The sequence below is a fragment of the Dipodomys merriami genome, unplaced genomic scaffold (assembly GCF_024711535.1).
Source record: "Dipodomys merriami isolate MVZ:Mamm:240054 unplaced genomic scaffold, mDipMer1.0.p SCAF_328, whole genome shotgun sequence".
Classification (NCBI taxonomy): Eukaryota; Metazoa; Chordata; class Mammalia; order Rodentia; family Heteromyidae; genus Dipodomys; species Dipodomys merriami.
In genome coordinates, this window is record NW_027204804.1 from 646,640 (window position 1) to 669,543 (window position 22,904).

General features: G+C 46.8%; 1 protein-coding gene across 1 annotated transcript; it reads left to right on the forward strand.

The window, feature by feature from the left end:
- Positions 1–3,961: 3,961 nt before the first annotated feature.
- LOC138841737 (BTB/POZ domain-containing adapter for CUL3-mediated RhoA degradation protein 1) lies at positions 3,962–22,864 on the forward strand. The gene is made up of 6 exons (XM_070042591.1): positions 3,962–4,378; positions 6,552–6,721; positions 17,198–17,287; positions 17,383–17,435; positions 18,922–19,117; positions 22,070–22,864. The coding sequence occupies exons 1-6, from the start codon at positions 4,135–4,137 to the stop codon at positions 22,304–22,306; spliced, it is 990 nt and encodes a 329-aa protein (XP_069898692.1). The 5' UTR covers positions 3,962–4,134; the 3' UTR covers positions 22,307–22,864.
- Positions 22,865–22,904: the final 40 nt, after the last annotated feature.

Sequence of the window (22,904 nt, forward strand, 5' to 3'; positions counted from 1 at the left end):
GAGAAGGGAATGGGTATGCATCAGCATCTTCCTGTGAAATAAGGATTTGACCTCATTTATAGTCAAACATACAGCAGGAAACCTTGCAAATGGCACGGCATGAATAGAATTTGGAGAGTGCTGAATGACTTAGGAGAAAAGAACATTAAATAAAATAGTCCACGTGGAAGGATGTGTTCTATCCCTGGCTCAACCTAGGTGCAGAATTGCTTCCATTGTTCCTAATAGTACTAACCTTTATCCAGAAAGGCGATCATCTAACTGAAAGGTGGCAAACTGGAAGTTTTAAGGCCAAATCTAATCCACAAACCTGTTTTCTGCAGAGTGTTTAAAACTTGTTTTGTGGAGGCCAGACACTGTGGAGCATGCCTGTAATCCCAGATGCCATGCAGGAGGTATGACTAGGAGGATCATGGTCCAGGCTAACTCAAGGAAAGAAGTATAAGACCCTGTCAAAAAGACAACTAGAGCAAGAACACACATACACACACACACACACACACACACACAATGCATACATGCACATGCATACAATGCACACATGAACATGCATTCACACACACATGCACATACGAGCTTGTTTTGTGTGTCAACTTTTTTTTTTGCTGGCCCTGGGGCTTGAACTCAGGGTCTGGGCTCTGTCCCTGAGCCTCTTTGTGCTCAAGGTTAGTACTCTACCACTTGAGCCATAATGCCACTTCCATTTTTTTTTTTTCTGAGTGGTTTATTGGAGATAAGAGTCTCTCAGACTTTTCTGCCCAGGCTGGCTTTGAACCGTGATCCTGAGGTCTCAGCCTCCTGAGCAGCTAGGATCACAGGCCAGCTTGTGTGTCAACTCTAAACATTCATCTCTTTAGGTTGAGGATGTAGCTTAGTGGTAGAGCACTTGATTAGGGAGGCTTTGTGTTCCATCCTCAGCATCCCCGCAAAAAATCAGTCTCACTGAAAAAAAGAAGAAAATCATGCTTCTGATGTTAATGTTAATACCCTCTTGTCAGGGGCATCAATAATATACCTAAAATTGAACAGGGTTGGGTTTATGACTCACTACAAGGAGGGAGAATGCAATGGGAGGAACTGCAAGGCATCTGAGAAAGAGGATGTAGAAAATGACTTATTACAGAACTTCAGCTTGTGTTGGGTTTTTGAGGAAGACTAAGGGAAACTGGCTTTGCCCTGCTAAAGCATAGTCAGTATGCAGGGAGAGTCTGATGATTGGGAATTTGCATAATGTCTACCCAAAATGTGAGAGGGAAAGAGCAAGACTAGTTTAAATAATGTTCGTGGCCAGGCACTGGTGGCTTACACATATAATCCTAACTACTCAGGAGGCTGAGATCTGAGGAGCGCGGTTCAAAGCCAACCTGGGCAGGAAAGTCTATGAGACTCTGATCTCCAATGAACCACCAGAAAGCCGGAAGTGGTGCTGTGGCTCAAGTGGTAGAGCACTAGCCTTGAGCACTGAGTGGCTCAGGGACAGCACCCAGGCCCTGGGTTCAAGCCCTACAACTGAAAAAAAAAAAATAGTGTTCATAGTTTTGACTGAGTCCTAATGTGACTAAAACTGTCTTGTTTTTTTGTCTTATACATCATGGTCACAGACTGGTCTTGTCCCTGTCAGATTGGGTATTCTATAAAACTGTTAGCCACGTGTCTGTGGCTTACCAATGCAAAATTAGGTACTTAAGGGTCTGAGATCTGGAGGATCACAGTTCAAAGCTAGTCTGGGCAGAAAAGTCTGCTGAACTCCATTTCCAAAATACCCAGGAAAAAAAAAATCCAGGCTAGAGGTGTGTCTCATAGCCATAGAGCTCTTGCTGTGAGCAAGAGAGCCAAGCAAAGGCTGGGTATGTGGCCTAGTGGTAGAGTGCTTGCTAGCATGCATGAAGCCCTGGGCTCAATCTCTCAGTACCACATACACAGTGTTACTGTGGCTCAAATGGTAGAGTGCTAGCCTTGAGCAAAAGAAGCTCAGGCCCTGTGTTCAAGCCCCAGGACTGGCAAAAAAAAAAAAAAGAAGAGAGTCAAACAAAATACAGGGTCCGGAGTTCAGGCTTTTGTTTCATTAAAAAAAAAAAGAGCCAGGCGCCGGTAGCTCACGCCTATAATCCTAGCTACTACTCAGGAGGCTGAGATCTGAGAATCACGGTTCAGAGCCAGCCTGGGCAGGAAAGCCCGTTGAAACTCTTCTCTCCAATAAACCACCAGAAGACCGGAAGTGGCACTGTAGCTCAAGTGGTAGAGCGCTAGCCTTGAGCTGAAGAGCTGAGGGACAGTGCTCAGGCCCAGAGTTCAAGCCCCACAAGTAAAAAAAAAAAAAACAAAACAGAAAACAAAATCAAACAACAAAAAATTTATTCATAATCAAAAGAATACAATGGCCTAGCTGTATTATTCTAGGTCCTGTCAACATCACAGCCTAATGGTTGTGCCAGGCAAGCCCCAGACTGTCAAGGTCTTACTGTCCCTTGAACACAAGCAAGGGATAGCAACCAAGCCTGGAGTTCAAGCTCCATGAACAACAAAACAAAAACAAAACTGGAAAAAACTGAATTGTGCTAAAAGTTCTTCTACCAGCTTTTTTTTTCCTACTGGCTTTTAAAAAATTATTTTTTTTGTCAGTCCTGGGGCTTGAACTCAGGGTCTGGACAATATCCCTGAGCTTCTTTTACTTAAGGATAGCACTCTATGACTTGAGCCACAGTGCCACTTCTGACTTTTTCTATATATGAGGAAAGGAACCCATAGCTTCATGAGAGGCAAGCACTCTATCACTAAACCACAATCCCAGCCTCCCTACTTGCTTTTTGATGTAGATTTAATTGTAGATAAGAGTCTCTCAGACTTTGTTGTTTGGGTTTGGCTTTGGACTGTAATCCTCATATCTCAGCCTCTTGAATAGATAGGATTACAAGTGAGAGTCACCAACACTTGGTTAAAAGTTCTTCTTTGTCTTGGAATAAAGACTTTTTCTCACCTTGTAGCTAAAATAACAAAAAAGTGCCCAAAAAGGACAAACATTTGAACAACTTTTAATTTCTGTTTCACAATTCTATTTAACTGCACTAGATTTCTGTGGAGGGTGGGCATCTGTGTGTGTGTGTGTGTGTGTGTGTGTATGTGTGTGTGTGTGTGTGTGTGTGTGTGGTGTGTGGTGTGTGCAGGTCCTGGGGCTTGAACTCAGGGCCTGGGTGCTATCCCTGAGTTTACTTACCCAAGGCTAGCACTCTACAACTTTAGCCACAGCTCTACTTCTGGCTTTTTTGGTAGATTGGAGTCTCATAGACTTTTGGAGATAGGAGGCTCACAGACTTTCCTGCCCAGGCTGTTTTCAAACAGCGATCCTCAGATCTCAGCTCCTAAGTAACTAAGATCACAGATGTGAGCCACCGGTACTCAGCATGGAGTGTGTACATCCAAATGCACAATTTTTTAGTTAATCTGTGTGTGTGTGTGTTGGTACTGGGGCTTAAACTGAGGGCCTGGGCACTGTCACCTCATACAGGCCCCCCCCTTAGCTCCACTATCACCTCTCCTCTGGAGACCCACCCCGATTTGGCCTCCTTTCAGAGCTTCTGTTGGTGCTCAGTGTGCACCTGTTCGGGTGCACGGGTGCTGATCAGTGCAAGGGGCTGGGAGGTGGGACTCTTGCCCCATGCCCTGCCCTGTTAGGATTCACTTTCCCTTCCCACCAGTAAAGGAACAGTTGGCCAGCAGAGACCCAGCCACGGGGAGTGGGGAGGACTTCGCTTTCCACATTCACACCGGGGAGGGGGCCGAGAACCTCCTCCATCTGCCTGGCGGCGCCCCCTTCTTGCCAAGCCCAACCCAGTCTAAACGCTAACCCTCCACGGCGTCCACAGTCGCGCATGCTCCGCACCAACCGCCTCCCGCCTCCCAGATCCAGGGGCGTGCCCAATGGGGGCGTGGCCTTAGTGCGCCTGCGCAACTGCCCAGCACCGGCTTCCGGGTGGTGAGGGCGCGATGGGGCTGAGGGCCGGAGTGGCGGAGTAGCGGCTGCGAGTGGGCGTGTTCGCTGCGAGGTCTGGCCCGGGGGCTGGAGGCCCGGGGACTTTGGGGAGCCGGTCAGAGGGCGCTGAGAGAGTCACTCACCGCTCGTCGCCCCCAGCCGGTATGTCGGCCGAGGCCTCCGGCCCGGCGGCAACCGCGGCCCCATCCCTGGAAGACCCTCAGCCCTCGGGGCCGGAGCCTGGCTCGGCCGCCTTCGGCCTGAAGCCCCTGACTCCGAATGGGAAGTACGTGAAGCTGAACGTGGGGGGCTCACTGCACTACACCACGCTGCGGACCCTCACGGGACAGGACACCATGCTCAAGGCCATGTTCAGCGGCCGCGTGGAGGTGCTCACGGACGCCGGAGGTACGCGCGCCCGCCTCACAGTGCCCCCCCCGCCCCACAGTGCCCCCCCCGCCCGTCCTCCCCCCCCAAGCCCGTCCTCCCCCCCCCGGCCCGTCCTCCCCCCCCGCCCGTCCTCCCCCCCCAAGCCCGTCCTTCCCCCCCCCAAGCCCGTCCTCTCCCCCGCCCGTCCTCCCCCCCCAAGCCCGTCCTCCCCCCCGCCCGTCCTCCCCCCCGCCCGTCCTCCCCCCCCGCCCGTCCTCCCCCCCCGGCCCGTCCTCCCCCCCCCGCCCGTCCTCCCCCCCGGCCCGTCCTCCCCCCCAAGCCCGTCCTCCCCCCCCGGCCCGTCCTCCCCCCCCGCCCGTCCTCCCCCCCGGCCCGTCCTCCCCCCCCACGCCCGTCCTCCCCCCCCATCGTGTCTCCCTCCATCTCGCCCCCATCTCCTCGCCCCCCAACTCCACTTGTCCCGGGCCCGTCACAGCTGAGCTCTTCACGCCCCGTGCTAGACTCAACTGCTGTCCCCCGTCTCCCTCCAGCCCATCCTCTCTCTGTCTTCTCCCTGCTTTCCCAGCCCCCTGGTCCCCAGCCTCACCAACATTTTATAGAACCCCTAAGTGATTTCACCAGTAACATTTCATAATCCCCATTACCTGTCCTTCCACTGTTCACTCTCAGCTCAAAAGACTTGGGAACCAACCCCGTTGTCCATCAGATTCTTTCCCACTGTCCAGCTGTTACCCCTCTCAGCCTCAGGACCACTAACAGCCTGGAGAGCTGGGACATTACTACTGCCCGAATTCCCCTAGGGAACCTACTCCCACCCAGGTTAACAAGGATTGTGAAAGTGCAGAAATAAAACAGTTGGAAAGTGGGCTGGGAAGGTGGCTCAGTGGTAGAGCGCTTGCCTTGCATGCCTGAGGCCCTGGGTTCCATTCCTCAGCACCACATAAGCAAAAGAAAAAAGCTGGAAGTGGCGCTGTGGCTCAAGTGGTAGAGCGCTAGCCTTGAGCTGAAGAGCTGAGGGACAGCGCCCAGGCCCAGAGTTCAGGCCCCACGACCGGACCCCCCCCCCAAAAAAATATATATATATATATTGAAGGTGGGGTTGGGAAGGTGGCCCAGTGGTAAAGTGCTTGCTTTGCATGCATGAGGCTCTGGGTTTGATTCCTCAGCACCACATAAGCAGAAAAAAGCCAGAAATGGAGCTGTGGCTCAAGTGGTAGAGCACTAGCCTTGAGCTGAAGAGCTGAGGGACAATGCTTAGGCCCAGAGTTCAGGCCCCATGACTGACAAAAAAAAAAAAAAAATTGAGGTGGTCACGTAATTTATTTCATAAGTATTTGTAAAGTATTGGTACTGGGGACACTTTGGTAAAGGAATCTGACAAGAAGCAAGTTTCCAAGTTTCCTTTTTGGAGTAGGAATGACCAATAAGCAAGCAAACTACAAAATTTCAGTAAGTTCTGTGAATAATGTCAACTTATTACCTTATTACCTTATAACTTTCTAGCTAATAAGAGGGTAGAGTCGACAAAAAACATGGTCAGAACTAATACCAGAGATTAGAGGTTTATTAATAAGGTAAGTCTGAAAGAAATTCCTCATGGAAAGGGCCTTTTGACCCAGGACAATTTTGGGGAGAACTCACTGGAGAGGTTTGAAAGAGATTTTATAGATATGCAGAAGGGGTGTGTGTGTGTGTGTGTGTGTGTGTGTGTGTGTGTGTGTGTGTGTGTGTGTGTGTGTGTGTGTGTGTGTGTGTGTGTGTGTGTGTGTGTGTGTGTGTGTGTGTGTGTGTGTGTGTGTGTGTGTGTGTGTGTGTGTGTGTGTGTGTGCATGCGCATGCCCCCACCCACAGTAGGACTTGAACTCAAAGGCCTTAAGCTTGCTCAAAGAGCTGGCTTTTTGCTGGTTAATAGAAGGTAACAGAATTTGTCTCAAGAATTTTTCTGCTTAGGCTAGCCTCAAACCTTTATCCTCTGAAATCAGACTCCTGAATAGCTAGGATTTATAGGTAAGAGCCACTGGCACCCAGATGGCAGATACATCGGTATCCAGGTTTTCTTGTGACTTTGGAATTCTATTTTTGGTGGGTTTTGTTGTTGTTGTTGTTTGATTATTTAAATAGAAATTTAGTTAACTCTAGCCTTTTCCTACCCCAGAGCCATCTTTTCTCCTTTCTCTCCCCACCCCACCAGGTTGGGTACTGATTGACCGGAGCGGCCGCCACTTTGGTACAATCCTCAACTACCTGCGGGATGGGTCTGTGCCACTGCCAGAGAGTACCAGAGAACTGGGGGAGCTGCTAGGGGAAGCCCGCTACTACCTGGTCCAAGGCCTGATTGAGGACTGCCAGTTGGCACTACAGGTGAGGGTCCTCCCCCACTTCCTGAATCCTTGTGCCCATGGGGCTGGAGGGCTCCCCAGCAGTGAGCATTAGGATAAGAAAAAGGAAGTACAGGAGCTGGGAAGGTGGCTCAGTGGTAGAATGCTTGCCTTGCATGCATGAAGCCCCGGGTTCAATTCCTCAGCACCCCATAAGCAGAAAAAGCTTGAGCATTGTGGCTCAAGTGGTAGAGTGCTAGCCTTGAGCTGAAGAGCTGAGGGACAGCGCCCAGACCCAGAGTGCAAGCCCCATGACTAACCAGAAAAAAAAAAAAGGAAGTACAGGATTTGGCTAAGAAAGCCTGGCTCTGACTGGCACAACTCCCAAGAATTTGGGGTACTGGCTTCTGCATTCTTCCTGCCTCAGGCAGAGTCCCCTTTCCACCTGGTGTCAGGATTATTGTGATGATTAATTAGTTGCTCTGCTTCTTTCTGTTCCTGCCCAGCCAACCCAGCTGTTAAACAGCTGAGCAATTATCCTTAAACACAGCCCTTGTCTATTCTCTTCTTTGCTTAGAAGTCCTAAATAGCTTCCTATGCCACTAGGGGAAAAATGTAAGTTTAAATTGGAATATAATAACCTCCATGATCTGGTTCTGTCCTGGGAGGCAGCAGTAACAGTCTCTTGGGTTTCTCTGTCCCCTAGGGGATTTTTTTCTTCCTGCCTATTACAATTTGAACTTGAGGCCTCATACTTGCTCAACTTGAGTCTTGACTCTTGCCATCTTTTTGCTGGTTATTTTAGAGGTAGAGTCTCTTGGACTCTTCTGCCTGGGCTGGCTTCAAACCATGATCCTTCAAGTCTTACCCTCTTGAGTAGCTAGGATTACAGGTGTGGACCACTAGTAACTCACCTCTCCCCTCCCCTCCTTCTGTAAGCAATGAAATTCTCACCTCAAATGGAACCTTGCAGATGCTCTCTGTAAAGTAGGGTTTGGGGGTACCAGAGGCCTGTCTGTTTGGCTCCATTTCTTTAGGTCCCTTAGAATTCTGAGGAGCAAGGCTTAGTAAAGAGTCAGCCTCAGGGATTCTAGGTAATCTTGCTATTGTGGGAATGATCAACCTTGAGCCAGTCTCTTCCTACCTCTGGTTCTGTTCTTAAGTTCCAAGAGAGAAAAAGCCAAAAGTTAGTACAATGTAATGATTTTTACATAAGCCCTTTTATTCTGTTCAGTTTTTTTTTTTTTTTTTTTTTTGTTGGTCATGGAGCCTGAACTCTGGGCCTGGGTGCTGTCCCTCAGCTCTTCAGCTCAAGGCTAGCACTCTACCACTTGAGCCATAGCTCCACTTTCAGGCCTTTTCTGTTTATGTGGTGCTGAGGACTCAAACCCAGGGCCTCATGCATGCAAGGCAAGCACTCTACCACTGAGCCACCCAGCCTATCTGTTCAGTTTTTACAATGTTAAAAATACCTTCCTTTATGATACAACAGAAATAGGAGATTACTGTGCGTGTGTGTACGTGTGTGTACGTGTGCGTGTGCCAATGTTGGGCTTGAACTCAAGACGAAGGCACTGTCTCTTAGCTTTTTCTCTTAAGGCTGGTACTCTACAACTAAAGCCATATCACTTCCAGGTTTTTTTTTTTTTTTTTTTTTTGTCGGTTGTGGGGCTTGAACTCTGGGCCTGGGCACTATTCCTCAGCTCTTAAGCTAAAGGCTAGCGCTCTACTTCTTGAGCCACAGCAGCACTTCCGGTCTTCTGAGTGGTTTATTGGAGATAAAAGTCTTAACCAGACGTTGTGCCCGGGCTGGCTTTGAACTGAGATTCTCAGGACTCAGCTTCCTGGATAGCTAGGTAGGTGTGAGCCACTAGTGCCCAATGAGAGTTTCTTTTTTCTGTGTGCCAGTCCAGGGGCTTGAACTTGGGGCCTGGAAACTGCTCCTGAGCTTTTTTAAAACTCAAAGCTAGTGCTCTACCACTTAAACTATAGCTCTATTTCTGCGATACTTTCTTTTTTAATGTCCTTTGTAAATTAATAAGTGAACAACTTCCTTTTCTGTGGAGGGACTATTGATTAGCTGTTGAAATCCAAAGCATAAAATTTATTTGAACAGTAGCCATGTATTTCAAACTTTTTAACTGTAGCCTGTAGGGAAAAAATGTATTTCATAAGTGTGTATAACTGTAACTGAAATTTGTGAAGGGATACTTTTAGTGGAATGTACTGGTATATATTCTATTTTAGTATTCCTTTCTCCTTCCCTCCTTTCCAATCTCCCTTTTTTTCTTTCTCTCCCTCCCTTTCCACCTCCCCTTCTTCCTTCCTCTTTAATACTGTTTGACTTCCACTACACTTATTTCATGACTCACTAATGTGTTACCACTTGGAGTTTGACATATATTGAACCAGATCTTGGAAGTACATCCCAGCTCTAATTTTAAGTTAAGCTAATGTTACTACACACTTGTTGTGTGTCAGGAGTGATTTTGCTATCTGCTTGTATTTACATCTTACACCCTAGGTTGACATAAAAAAACAAAACAAAACCATGAGAGAAGTTGGATGATGCATTCAAGGAAGGTCAAATGAGCTAGTAAGTGACAGAGCTCAGACTCAACCCCAGTTATTGGACTCCAGGTCTGGTGCTTTTCTTCCATGTTCCATACCTCCTTCACGGGTTTCCCACAGATTCTTTCTACAGCTCAGTGTGCTCCTCACAGTACAACTAGGTTTATGCAAGTGTCCCTTTTTCTTTGATTATTTTCCCTTCATTCTCAATTCCTTGCCCACTTCTCTTTTCCTTAGGGGACCTTGGATATGCTTGCATTGTGTGTATACCTTTGAAAAACTTAAGCACTGTGTCGTATATGTATGCATTTTATATTTCCACAAATGGCACAGAGCTGTGGGCCATTTTCTGTTGATCATTCAGCACTTCTTTCAAGATCTCTTCATGCTGCTGTATGTACATCTAGTTCTTTGCTTCTAACTGCTACACAGGAATCTATAGTGCTTGCTCACAGGATTTTATTTATACATTCCTCTGAAGTTAAAGACTTAGATTGCCTCTTACTTTCTGCCCCCACAAACAGTGCCATTGTGAGAATTCTAGTACATGTCCCCTTGTGGTCCTATGTCAGAGTTTCACGTGATTATAACAGAGAATTGCTAAGTTATATAGGACATGTGCATCAGATTGTGCTCCCAAATGTTTATAGTACTTCATACCCATGATCAGCAGTGCATAAGAGATCCCATGTATACATACACTCAATAACATATTTTTCTAATTTTGGCAATCAGATGGGTTCATCATTGTGGACCCATCAGACTGAGCTGAGCTCTTTTGCTCAAGGCTAGCACTCTACTACTTTGAGCCACAGCTCCACTTCGGTTTTTGAGTGGTTAATTGGAGATAAGGGTTTCTTTTTTTTTGTTATTTTTTGGTCCAGTCGTGGGGCCTGAACTCTGGGCCTGGCACTGTCCCTCAGCTCTTCAGCTCAAGGCTAGCACTCTACCACTTGAGCCACAGTGCCACTTCCGGCTTTTTTTTTCTGCTTATGTAGTGCCTAGGAATCGAACCCAGGGCCTCATGCATGCAAGGCAAGCGCTCTACCACTGAGCTACCTTCCCAGCCCCTGGAGATAAGGGTTTCATGGGGACTTTTCTGCTCAGGCTGGCTTTGAACCTCAGTCCTCAGATTTTGGCCTCCGGAGTAGCTAAGATTACAGATGTGAGCCACTGGCTGCTGGCTGGGCATCTTCTCATGTGTAAACATGTTTTTGGATACAGTCTCATTATGTAGCTCAGACTGGCCTTGAACTCCTGATCCTCCTGCCTTAGCTTAGTGTTAGGATTACAGGTGTGTGTCATGTACCTGGTGCTTCTGTATATTCTTTACCAAATTTTGTACTGTGTCCTTTTTCTTGTTGCTTGACAGGAGATTCTTGCATAGTTTAGTCTCCAGGGAAAATTAAGCCCTATTACATAAGACTATGTATTAATATATACTTTAAAGCATGTGCTGTACATAATAAATTAGCTTTTCTCTAAAGCTACTAGTATGATTTTATTATCATACCATGCCTGAGAGAGTTTAGAAATTACTTAAATTGCTAGATATGGTGGCACACATCTATAATGCAACCTTGGGGAGGCTAAGGCAGGAGGATCAAGAGTTTGAGCAAAGTACCTATGGTTCACACCTGTGATCCTAGCTATTCAGAAGGCTGAGATCTGAAGATTAAGGCTTAAAGCTCAGCTGGCTAGGCAAGCCCAGGAAGTCCATCAGACACTTTTTTTTGGGGGGGGGGGAGCGGTCCGGTTGTGGGGCCTGAACTCTGGGCCTGGGTGCTCAGCTCTTCAGCTCAAGGCTAGCGCTCTACCACTTGAGCCATAGCGCCACTTCCAGCTTTTTTCTTCTTGCTTATGTGGTGCTGGGGAATTGAACCCAGGGCCTCAGGCATGCAAGGCAAGCACTATACCACTGAGCCACCTTCCCAGCCCAGACTCTTATCTCTAGTTAGCTATCAAAAAGTCTGAAGTGGAGCTGTTGCTTACGTGGTCAGAGTGCCAACCTTGAGCAAAAAGGACAGCAACCAGGCCTTGAATTCAAACCCCAGGACAGGAAAAAAAGAAAAAAGTTTGAAATTATCCTAGGATACTGAGCAAAATTGTCTGGAAAAAAAAAAGCCTAATTGAAATTATTTCCTGGGCTTTGAGATTCAGATGAAGAACTTAGTTATCTGCTCTAGATAACAATTTGTAGGGCTGGGAAGGTGGCTCAGTGGTACAGTGCTTGCCTTGCATGCATGAGGCCCTGGGTTCAATTCCTCAGCACCACATAAGCAGAAAAAAAAAGCCGGAAGTGGCGCTGTGGCTCAAGTGATAGAGCGCTAGCCTTGAGCTGAAGAGCTAAGGGACAGCGCCCAGGCCCAGAGTTCAAACCCCACGACCAGACCCCCCCCCAAAAACAAAACAAAACAAAACAAAAAACAATTTGTATTCAGTTTTAGATATTTCCAGAATTGTTTCTTCTGTCTCACGTCTGGCATGGAATATAAATCCCCAGTGATTACTTTATACTTTAAAGCAATAGTTATCAGTTGTAGAAATTAAGGAAACACAGATAACCAAAAAAGTAAAGCACCATTTTTTTCCAGATCTTTCCAAGTATTCATGTGCATCCACACAAACGTGTCTATTTCTCAAATACGGTCATAGTATTATATTTATTTATTTATTTTGTCATGGGACTGGAACTCAGGACCTGGGTCCTCAGTCCCTGAGTTTTTTCACTCAAGGCTAGTGCTCCACCATTTTGAGCAACAGCACCACTTCTGGTTTTCTGGTAGTTACTTGTAGATTAGAGTCTCACACTTTCCTGCCCCGTCTGGCTTTGAACTGAGATCCTCAGATCTCAGTCTCCTGAATAGCTAGGATTACAGGTACGAGCCACTGGTGCCTGGCCCATTCTACTTTTTAAATTAGCTTTTTAATTGTATATATAGATCTTCGTATATATGGATCTTTTCAGAGAAATACATTTTTGTAAATGAGTGATGAAGGGGTTTGACTCTTTTGGAAAGCTTATTCTCCCAGTACCAGCTATTACACAGTCCTTGGTAACCAGCATTATTAGTATCTAAGATGGCCATCAGAGATTCTCCTTGCCTTCTGGTATCCAGATTCTTCTTTATACCCCTTCCAACATCTAATAACCAGTAGGATATTGCAGATACTTTAGAGTATCTTAGAACTAAGTTAAAGATGATATCACAGCTTCTGCGTCTCTTTTTGGATCATTGACCCTGGGAATCCAGCTGTTATGTGAGAAGCTCAAGCACAATTGGGAAAGGCCTTACTCGGTAAGGAACTGAAGCATCCTGCCTGCAGCCAGCATAAACTCTCAGCCCTAGGCATTAATTATCACAAAGGTAGATCCTCTAGGCTCAGTCAAGTCTTCAGGTGTTGTTAACCCTGTCTAGCATCTAGATTGAAACTTTGTGATAGATTTTGAGCTCGGGCCACCTAGATAAGATCTTTTAAATACCTGACTTTCAGAAAATGGGTGGGAGCCAGGAACTGGTGGCTCACGCCTATAATCCTACTCAGGAAGTTGAGACCTTGAGAATCAAGGTTCAAAGCCACCCCAGGCAGAAAAGTCCTTCAGACTTTTAATCTCCAATTAACCACCAGAAAACCAGAAGTGGAGCTTTGGTTCGAAGTGGTAGAGCACTAGCTTTGAGCAAAAGAGCTCAGGGACAGCACCCAGGCCCCGAGTTCAAGCACCACAACTGAAGAAAGAAAGAAAGAAAGAAAGAAAGAAAGAAAGAGAGAGAGCTGGAAAGAGAGCTGGAAAGAAGAAGGAAGGAAGAGAAAGAAAAGAAGGAAAATGAATGTGTGGGATAATATATGTTTATTATTGTTTCAAGTTCCTAAACTTGAAATGATTTTTACCCAGCAAGAAATGACAGATTGTGAGTTCTAGGGTAAGGAGACTTCTGGAAAACAACAACACCAACAAACTACTAAAATGTGAAAATAATTTTAGAGCTGGGAAGCTGGAAGGACTTTGAAGAGATGTTAGTAAAAGGAGCTCAGAGTACTCCTTCAAGTTTGACCTTTCAACAGGGAGGCAGCAGGGAAGACTGAAAGAATGATAGGACAATGTTACTGGAAACTGATGGAAAGGAATCCTCCTTATATAGTAGCAGAAAGCCTATTACCATTGTTACCTCCAGTGATGGAGAAAGTTGAAAATGTGGCAGATAAACTGGGTGATCTAGCTAAGAAGATTTCCAGGAATGTTGAAGCTCAAGCTACCTGAAGAGGAGAGGGAAGCTAAAGAAGAAAGAATTTAACAAAAAGCCAGAAATTGTTGGATTTGAAAATTCTCAAGCCTTTTCAGATAACAGATGGCTTAAAAGCAAAGATTAAAAAGTGCATATGGGGCTGGGAAGGTGGCTCAGTGGCAGAGTGCTTGGCTTGCATGCCTGAGGCCCTGGGTTCAATTCCTCAGTACCACATAAGCAGAAGAAGCCGGAAGTGGCGCTGTGGCTCAAGTGGTAGGGCACTAGCCTTGAGCTGAAGAGCTCAAGGACAGCGCCTAGTCCCAGAGTTCAGCTCCCAGGACTGACCCTTCCCCCCCCCCAAAAAAAAAAAAAAAGAATGCAAACGGGAAAAAAGGGTCTAATGATAAATCCATGAGTGTGATTAGAAATTCCTTGGTTAAGACCTCAGAATATCCAAGAAGATGCCTTAGAGAACCATTCAACCAAATGGTAGGATGACTTGTGGGGTGGGGTACTAAGGTTTGATCTCAGGGTCTAGGTGCTATCTCTTACCTATTAATTAAAGAGTCTCAGGGACTTTTCTGCCTGAGCTGGGGGTGGAAAAAAGTCTGGGGCTTGAACTGAGGGCCTGGGTGTTGTGCCTGAGCTTCTTTTGCTCAAGGCTAGCTAAGTAGTTTATTGGAAATAACAGACTCATGGACTTTTCTGCCTGGGCTGGCTTCACACCATGATCCTCAGATCTCAATCTCCTGAGTAGCTAGTCTTACAGGCATGAGCTACCAGCTTGGCAGGATGACTTTTTGAGGCAGGATCTTGATATGTAACTCAGGCTGGTTTTGAACCCAATATCATGGTGTCTCATCCTTCCCTGCTGCCTCCCTGTTGAAAGGTCATCAAACTTAAAAGAGTACTCTGAGCTCCTTTTACATCCTCAGTATATGTCACCACTCTTTCTTAACTAAGAGCACCTCTAAGAAATGTATAGTCACCAGATGTCAGAGGCCCACACCTCTAATCCTAGCTACTCAGGAGGCTAAGATCTGAGAATTGTGGTTCAAGCCAGCCCAGGCAAGAAAGCCCATGAGATTCTTATCTCCAGTTGACCACCAGAAAACTGGAAATGGCGCTGTGGTCAAAGTAGTAGTGTATTAGTCTTGAGCAAAAAACAGCTCAGGGACAGGGTCCAAGCACCATGACCAACAAAAAGTGACAAAAAAGAAAGCATGAGCACAAGCCCAAAGTAGAGATGTTGATCTTTGCGGTTGTAGCTTTTCTCTTACGAAGCAATTCCTACGACTTAGAAAACACTCAATAAATATAGATGTTTTTGTTGGCAGAAGCACTACCAGCTCTATGAGCTTGGACTTAAAGGGACAGGGCCTAGAATAAAAGGAGAGGAAGACTTTGGGCACTCAGATTTCCTCCCTCCCTCCCTTTATCCCTCCCTCTCTCTCTCCTTCCCTCCTCCCCTCACCGCCTCTATTTTTTTTGGCCATGGTGGTACTTGAGTTTGAACTTGGCCTTGTGCTGTTGCTAAGCGGGCACTCTACCACTTGAGCCACACCTCTTAGTCTGGACTAAGAGTGGCTGAGGAACTTAGAGCTGAGACCATCTCTTACAGGTATAGATGCTGTGCAGAAACATTCCTGATCAGGAGTAGGCTTCAGAGTTCCCAATGTTTGTTCTAATAACTTCATTGATCTCTTATCCCTCCCCCACCCACTTTGAACAAGAGCACCCCTAGTGGTTATCTTGCCTGCCCACCATGACACATTGCATGTGTGGAGTCTCTTCTCACTGGTCTTCTGCTTAAAGGCAAATGCCCTTCAGGAGCAGTAGTTGGGGAGCTGCTGTGGTTTAGGGACAGCATTCTGTACTTGGAGCTGCTTCTATAAAGAGAATGAAGCTGGGGAATCTTGAGAGGAGATGGTTTTTGCATATGAATTAATGGAGGCTAGAAAATGGGTAGACTGTTGGGCTAATCTCCAAGGCAGCTTCCAAGATTTTTGTCTCCCAAGTATTCGTTCCCTGTGTCATCTCTTTGTACATTAAAGAGAACACATGAAGCCAGGCATGGTGGCTCACACCTGTAATCTTAGCTACTCAGGAGGTTGAGATCTGAGGATCAAGGTTCAAAGCCAGCCTGGCCAGGAAAGGTCATGAGACTTATCTCCAATAAACCACTCAGAAAACCAGAAGTGGTGCTGTGGCTCAAGCGCTAGCCTTGAGCTGAAGAGCTGAGGGACAGTGCCCAGGCCCATGGCCCACAAGTCCCATGACCCACACAAAAAATAAAAAAAGAAAAAGAAAAACAAGAACAGATGAAGCGATGAAGCTATGTCATAAAAGACAATGAGGTTTCCATCTTGCTCTCTCTTGGGTTGTTTATGTAGGGAAGGGAGTTGGCTATATCAAAAGGACACTCAAAGCAACCCTCTAGAAAAGCCCAAATGACAGGATTAGATGCCTCCTGCCAAGAGCAGGTAGGAATTTACCAGCCATATGTGTAAGCTTTCCAGAAATGGATCCTCTAGAGGTACTTATACCTTCAGATGCCTACAGCACCTGCTCAGCACCCCCACATGAGACCCTGTGCCAGACTTGGCTAGGCCTCTCCTGAATTCCTAAGCCATGACACTGAAATTGGAACTATTTTTGTTAATTTTAGCTACCGAACTTGAGGCCATTTATTATATAGCAATAGATAATACCCACTCCATACTTCACCTTCACTCATTTGTGGTCTTTTGTAAAATAGCAGTTCTCATATGCATGCATGCACACACACACACACACACACACACACACACACACACGTATCTGTGCTCTCTGTTGTGATTTTTGTTTGTTTTTGTTGGTTAGGGGGCTTGAACTAAGGGCCTGGGCACTGTCCTTGAGCTTTTTCACTCAAGGCTAGCAATTTATCACTTTGAGCCACAGTGCCACTTCTGTTTTTTTTTTTTTTTCTGGTAATTGGAGATAAGAATCTGATGGACTTCCCTGCCCCTGCTGTCATTGAACTGTGATCCTCAGATCTCAGCCTCTTGAGTAGCTAAGATTCCAGGTGTGAGCCACTGGCTCCTGGCTTTCTTTTGGGTTTTTATTTGCTTCTGCACCAGAAGTATGCTGTTGCCATTCTATGGCTTTGTAGTGTATTTTAATATTTGGTAGAGTCAATGTTTCCTCTTTGCTCTTAACTTTATAAATTGGGGGCTAGGAATGTGGCTTAGTGGTAAAGAGCTTGCCTAGCATGCATGAAGCCCTGGGTTCGATTCCTCAGTACCACATAAACAGAAAAGGCCAGAAATGGCACTGTGGTTCAAGTGGTAGAGCACTAGCATTGAGCAAAAGAAACTCAGGGACAGTGCCCAGACTGTGAGTTCAAGCTCCAGGACTGGCAAAAAAAAGAAAAAAGGAAGGAAGGAAGAAAGAAAGAAAAAGAAAGAAAGAAAGAAAGGAAGAAAGGAAAGAAAGAATGAATTTACCAAATAATAGATTTTGAAATTTGGGCCAGGGTGAGAATAAGCTGCATGTATGAAGGAACAGGAAGGTGGGGTCTGAAGCCCAGCCATCTGGGGGAGAGTGTTAAGGCTGAGATTGAAGACCTCAGTAAAGGTGGATTCTTGCAGAGCCCCGGGCGTGGTGGGCAGCTTTGGAAGACTTTTAAGGGGGATGTGAATACCTCTGGTTGTACTGTTAACTGTCTTCCACTTCTTCCCCAGCAAAAGAGGGAGAACCTATCCCCACTGTGCCTCATCCCCACGGTGACATCTCCCCGGGAGGAGCAGCAGCTCCTGGCCAGTACCTCCAAGGTGAGGCCCCTGGCCCTGGAGGGTGGAGGCTGAATGGAGATGGAGGCTGAGGACTTCTTCCAGCCTCACTAGGTCCTCTCCTTCTCCCCCAACAGCCTGTGGTGAAGCTGCTGCACAACCGTAGTAACAACAAGTACTCCTACACCAGGTAACTGGCATGGGGGAGGGGGGAGGGGGTGTACACGTGCATGTGCCCCAGAAATCCCAAGGTTGAGTATAGCCCTGCTGCTGGCCCAAGGGGAGGGTCACATGGCGGGTCCAAGTACACATTCCAGCTCTACTTCTTGGCCCCCAAGTACCTGAGCAAGTATTCTCCCCTTAGCTTCAGTTTGTCATCAGCAAGCAGGATGTACGCAAGGACTAAATGATAATGGATGGCATGGACTAGGCACTTATTTTCCAACAGTATTGCTCTCTGTTGATTTACCCAACCCTTACAGTAGTATGAGGTATGTGTTATGATCTAGCTATAGAAGAGATTGAATCTTGGAGAGGGAAGTAACTTGCTTAGTGTCACTCTGTTAAGAAGTAGCAGGGGGCTGGGAAGGTGGCTTGCATACATGAGGCCCTGGGTTCGATTCCTCAGCCCCACATAAGCAAAAAGTAAAAAGCCGGAAGTGGTGCTGTGGCTCAGGTGGTAGAGCGCTAGCCTTGAGCTGAAAAAGCTGAGGGACAGTGTCCAGGCCCAGAGTTCAGTCCCCACGACCGGACCAAAAAAAAAAAAAAAGAAGTAGCAGATAGCAGCATAAGTGGTTCATGCCTATAATCCCAGCTACTCAGGAGGCTGAAATCTGAGAATCCCACTTCCAGGAAGACTTAAGACTTTTTTTTTTTTTTTTGCCAGTCCTGGGGGGCTTGAACTCAGGGCCTGAGCACTGTCCCTGAGCTTCTTTTGCTTAATGCTAGCACTCTACCTACCACTTGAGTCACAGCGCCACTTCTGGCGCATTTATGTGGTACTGAGGACTCGAAGCCAGGGCTTTATGTATGCTAGGCAAGCACTTTACCACTAAGCCACATTCCCAGCTCTAATCTAAGACTTTTATCTTCAGTTAACCAGCAAAAGGCTGAAAGTGAAGGTGTGGCTTAAGTGGTAGACCACCAGCCTTCAGCATAAAAGCTAAGTAAAAGCCAGGCATTGGTAGCTCACATCTGTAATCGTAGCTACTAGGAGGCTGAGATCTGAGGATTGTGGTTTCAAGCCAGCTTGGGCAGGAAAGTCATGAGAGTCTTATTTCCAGTTAGCCACTAAAAAAGCTGGAAATGGAGCTGTGGCTCAAGTGGTAGAGTATTAGCCTTGAGCAAAAGAGCTCAGGGACAGTGCCTAGGCCTGGAGTTTAAGCCCTATGTGTGTGTGTGCGTGTGCACGCGCATGCACGCACACACAGCTTAAGCAAGAGCTTGATGCCCGTGCCCTGAGTTGGAGCCCCAGTACTAACACATAGAGTGCCATGGCTGGGATGCTAGATGAGACAGCCTGGCTGAGAGCTTGCATGGAGAGCTGCTGTGGTTGGATTTGCTTAGCTGGAAGCTTTCTGCTGAGCAGGACCAGAGTGCCAGGAATCTGGGCCCCTTTGGGGGGAGTGGAGTAGGAAATCCATCACACTGAGGCCTGCTGGCTCCCTGGTCTTCAGCACTTCAGATGACAACCTACTTAAGAACATCGAGCTGTTTGACAAACTGGCCCTGCGCTTCCACGGGCGGCTGCTCTTCCTCAAAGATGTCCTGGGGGACGAGATCTGCTGCTGGTCTTTCTACGGGCAGGGCCGCAAAATCGCCGAGGTGTGCTGCACCTCCATTGTCTATGCCACAGAGAAGAAGCAGACCAAGGTCAGAGGGATTCAGGGCCTGGTCAGGGAGGGAGGTGAGGGTGCAGCCTGGGGCCCTGGACAGAGCAAGCTCAGTATATCAGGCTTGGGAAAATCCTTGGGAGTCAGGAGGCAGAGTTCTGGGGTCTTGGCTGTGAACTTGAGGGAGTCACTTTACTTGGCAGTCTCCTTTCTTCTACTTGTGAAATGAGTGGAATTCTATTTTATTTATTTTTGCCAGTCCTAGGGCTTGAACTCAGGGCCTAGGTACTGTCCCTGAGCTTCTTTTACTCAATGCTAGCACTCTACCACTTGAGTGAGCCACAGTGCCACTTATGGCTATTTCTGTTTGTATTGTGCTGAGGAATTGACCCCAGGGCTTCATGCATGCTAGGCAAGCATTCTACCACTAAGCCACCTTCCCAGCCCTCTATTTTGTTTTAATTTCTGTTTTGGTTTTAGTTCTAGTGACTGCTCAAGGCTTTAAGTAGAACATTCTTCTTAATTGAGCCCATAGTTTGAAAACTGTCTGCCTTCTCTTTAAAATAGTATGCAGGTTTGGAGGTACACATGTGTTTAAAGTCTCAGAAGGATCTGTTTCCAAAAGTGGTTTTGTTTGTTGTTATTGTTTTGGTTTGGTTTTTGTGTGTGTGTGTTCTAGTATCAGAGCTTGAACTTAGGGTCTCGGACTCACTTATTTTCTTGCATCATGGCCTATGCTCTGCCAGTTGACCTGTGTGCCTCCAGTCCAGCATTTTTCTGATTAGAATCTGGAGATAAGAGCTTTGCAGACTTTTCTGTCTAGGCTTCCTTTGAACTGAGATCTTCAGGTCTTATCCTCCTAAGTAGCTAGGATTATAAGTGGGAACCACTGTCCCCAGTTTTTTTTTTTTTGGTCGGTCATGGGGCATGAACTCAGCCTGGGTACTGTCCCTCAACTCTTCAGCTCAAGGCTAGTGCTGTACCACTTGAGTCACAGTGCCATTTCCAGTTTTCTGAGTGGTTTATTGGTTTATGGACTTTCCTGCCTGGGCTGGCTTTGAACCGCCATCCTCAGATCTCAGCCTCCTGAGTAGCTAGGATTACAAGCGTGAGCCACTGATGCCTAGCATTTTTTTTTTTTTAAGTTGAAAGTTTTAGGTATTTTTGCAGTACTGGGATTGAACTCAGCTTTGAGCTTGCCACGCAAATAGCCTTGAACTGAAGAGCTGAGGGACAGCGCCCAGGCCCAGAGTTCAGGCCCCACGACCGGACCCAAAAACAAAAACCTCAGGACCACAGGTCTCTTAGAACAGAGACTGACTCATGGATCTGGCACTTATCAGCTAATATTTACCTGCCCTGCACTAGGCACTGCCCCAGACTCAGATACGCTGCAGTCATCACTAGTCTCTCAGCAACCACTCTTCTCTTTTCTTGCCATTTTCCCCCTCTCCATTTGACTAAAGAACTTGTACTTAATTGTTAGAACCCAAGCTAAACATCCTTTTCAGTAGGACACCTGTTCTCATGAACTTTCAGCCTAGCCAACCCTAGATAGTTAGTCATGCTCCATTTTTCATCTAGAGACAGTATTTATCATCGTCTGTAGGTTGGGTTTTATCTCCCTAGTACTAGCCCAGACCTCACACAGTGGAATCTATGAAACATTCATAGATGTGCACGTGTGTGTGTGTGTGTGTGTGAGAGAGAGAGAGAGAGAGAGAGAGAGAGAGAGTGTGTGTGTGCACGTACCAGTACTGGGGCTTGAACTCAGTGCCTGAGCACTGTTCCTTAAGCATTTTTGTTCAAAGTTAGTGCTCTACCACTTGAGACACAATTCCACTTCCAGCTTTTTGCTAGTTAATTGGAGATAAGATTTTTGTCTGCCCAGGTTGGCTTTAAACTCAAACTCATCCTCAGATCTCAGCCTCCTAAGTAGCTAGGATTACAAACCATGAGCCACTGGTGCCCAGCTTCAGGAAATTTCTTTTGTAATTGGGAAGACAGGAAGATAGCTAATTAAAATACAGCTTTTTTTTTGGTCAGTCGTGGGGCCTGAACTCTGGGCCTGGGCGCTGTCCCTTAGATCTTCAGCTCAAGGCTAGCGCTCTACTACTTGAGACACAGCACCACTTCCTGCTTTTTCTGCTTACGTGGTGTTGAGGAATCGAATCCAGGGCCTTATGCATGCAAGGCAAGCACTCTACCACTGAGCCACCTTCCCAGCCCCAAAATAGAGCTTTTTAAGAGCTGCATTCTCCTGGGTTTGGTGGCTGTAATATTAGCTACTCAGGAGGTTGAGGAAGGAAGATCACAAGTTCAAAGCCAACCTGGACAACTTTTTAAGACTGTGTCTCAAAATAATATTAGCTAAAAGGGATGGGGACATAGCTCAGTGGTAGAATGTTTATCTAATATATTCAAGGCTCTGGAGTCAATCCCTAGCCCTAGGTTTAATCCCCAACACTAGAAAACAATTGAGAAAAAAAAAACTACAGAAGTAGAATGCCCTAACTTCTTGGACTTCATTCCTTTCTACTCTGCTCCATGGCCTAAGCCTCCTTGCTGGTCTTTAGACAACACACTACTGGACACCCCTGGCTCAGAGCTTTTACATTTGCGGTCACAGCTCCCCAGTCTGCTTTCCTTAGCTACACACCTGTCTCCCTGCTTTGGTCAAATGTCATCTTGTCAATGAGGCCCTCCCTGAATTCTCTTTTGAAAGATGTAACACTCCTAGTCATGGCTTTTCTCACCCCCTTTTCCTAACTTCCCTTCCTAACATAACATTTGTCATTATCTGATGCAGTTTATGCTATATTATGTGTATGTCTGAGAAGTCCTCTCCTTAGATTATAGTGAAGGAGAGAAAAACCAATCATTCTGCCTGCCTGGTGGTGGAAGCTGGGAGGGGAAGCAGCGCAGAGCTGCTGAGAAAGAAGCTACAGGACAGGGCCAGAGAATCGGAGCCAGGGGTTCCTGCCTTTTGCAGGTGGAATTCCCAGAGGCCCGAATCTTCGAGGAGACCCTGAACATCCTGATCTATGAGACTCCCCGGGGCCCAGACCCAGCCCTCCTGGAGGCCACAGGGGGTGCAGCTGGAGGTGGTGGAGCAACCCGAGGGGAAGACGAAGAGAACCGAGAACACCGGGTTCGGAGGATCCACGTCCGGCGCCATATCACCCACGATGAGCGTCCTCATGGCCAACAGATTGTCTTCAAGGACTAACCTTTGACCTTTCCCCTGCCTTCCTCCTGCTTCTTGGACCCAGTCTTCCTTTCTTTCTTCTCTCTTCAGATTTTTGCCCCGGCTCTGCTGGCCAAGTCGTGGGTTTTCCTTCTGTCACGTCATTGCATGGTACAGTTGACTTTGGCTCTTTCCCTTCATTTGCACTTACAGCTAATAACACGGTACATTCCAGCCCCTCCCTCAGGCAGGGCCCCTCAGAAGACTGATACTCTCCCCCTCCTTCCCCATTTATGTTCTCTGGTCTTTCCCTCACAGGTAGTTTAGAGCAATTGGAATTCCCTCTCTCTCTCTCTTTTGTAAAGTACATTGTACATAGTCAAGTATTGAGCCAGCCCTTAGTAACACCCACCAAGTTCTGAGTTCTGAGCCACCTCCTACCCTGACCTCCCTCCTACCCCCAACCCTCCTCCCTTCCTCCTTAACTCTGTACTAAGCTGGCCTGGGCCTGTGCCAGCTCAGCTATTTTCTTGTTCTGTTTCATATTATTTATTATTTTAATTTTCTATTAAATTATTGGAATAAAGTTGAGTCAAGGCACTGCTGCTGGCTTCCAGGGAGACCACTGGGAGGACCATGT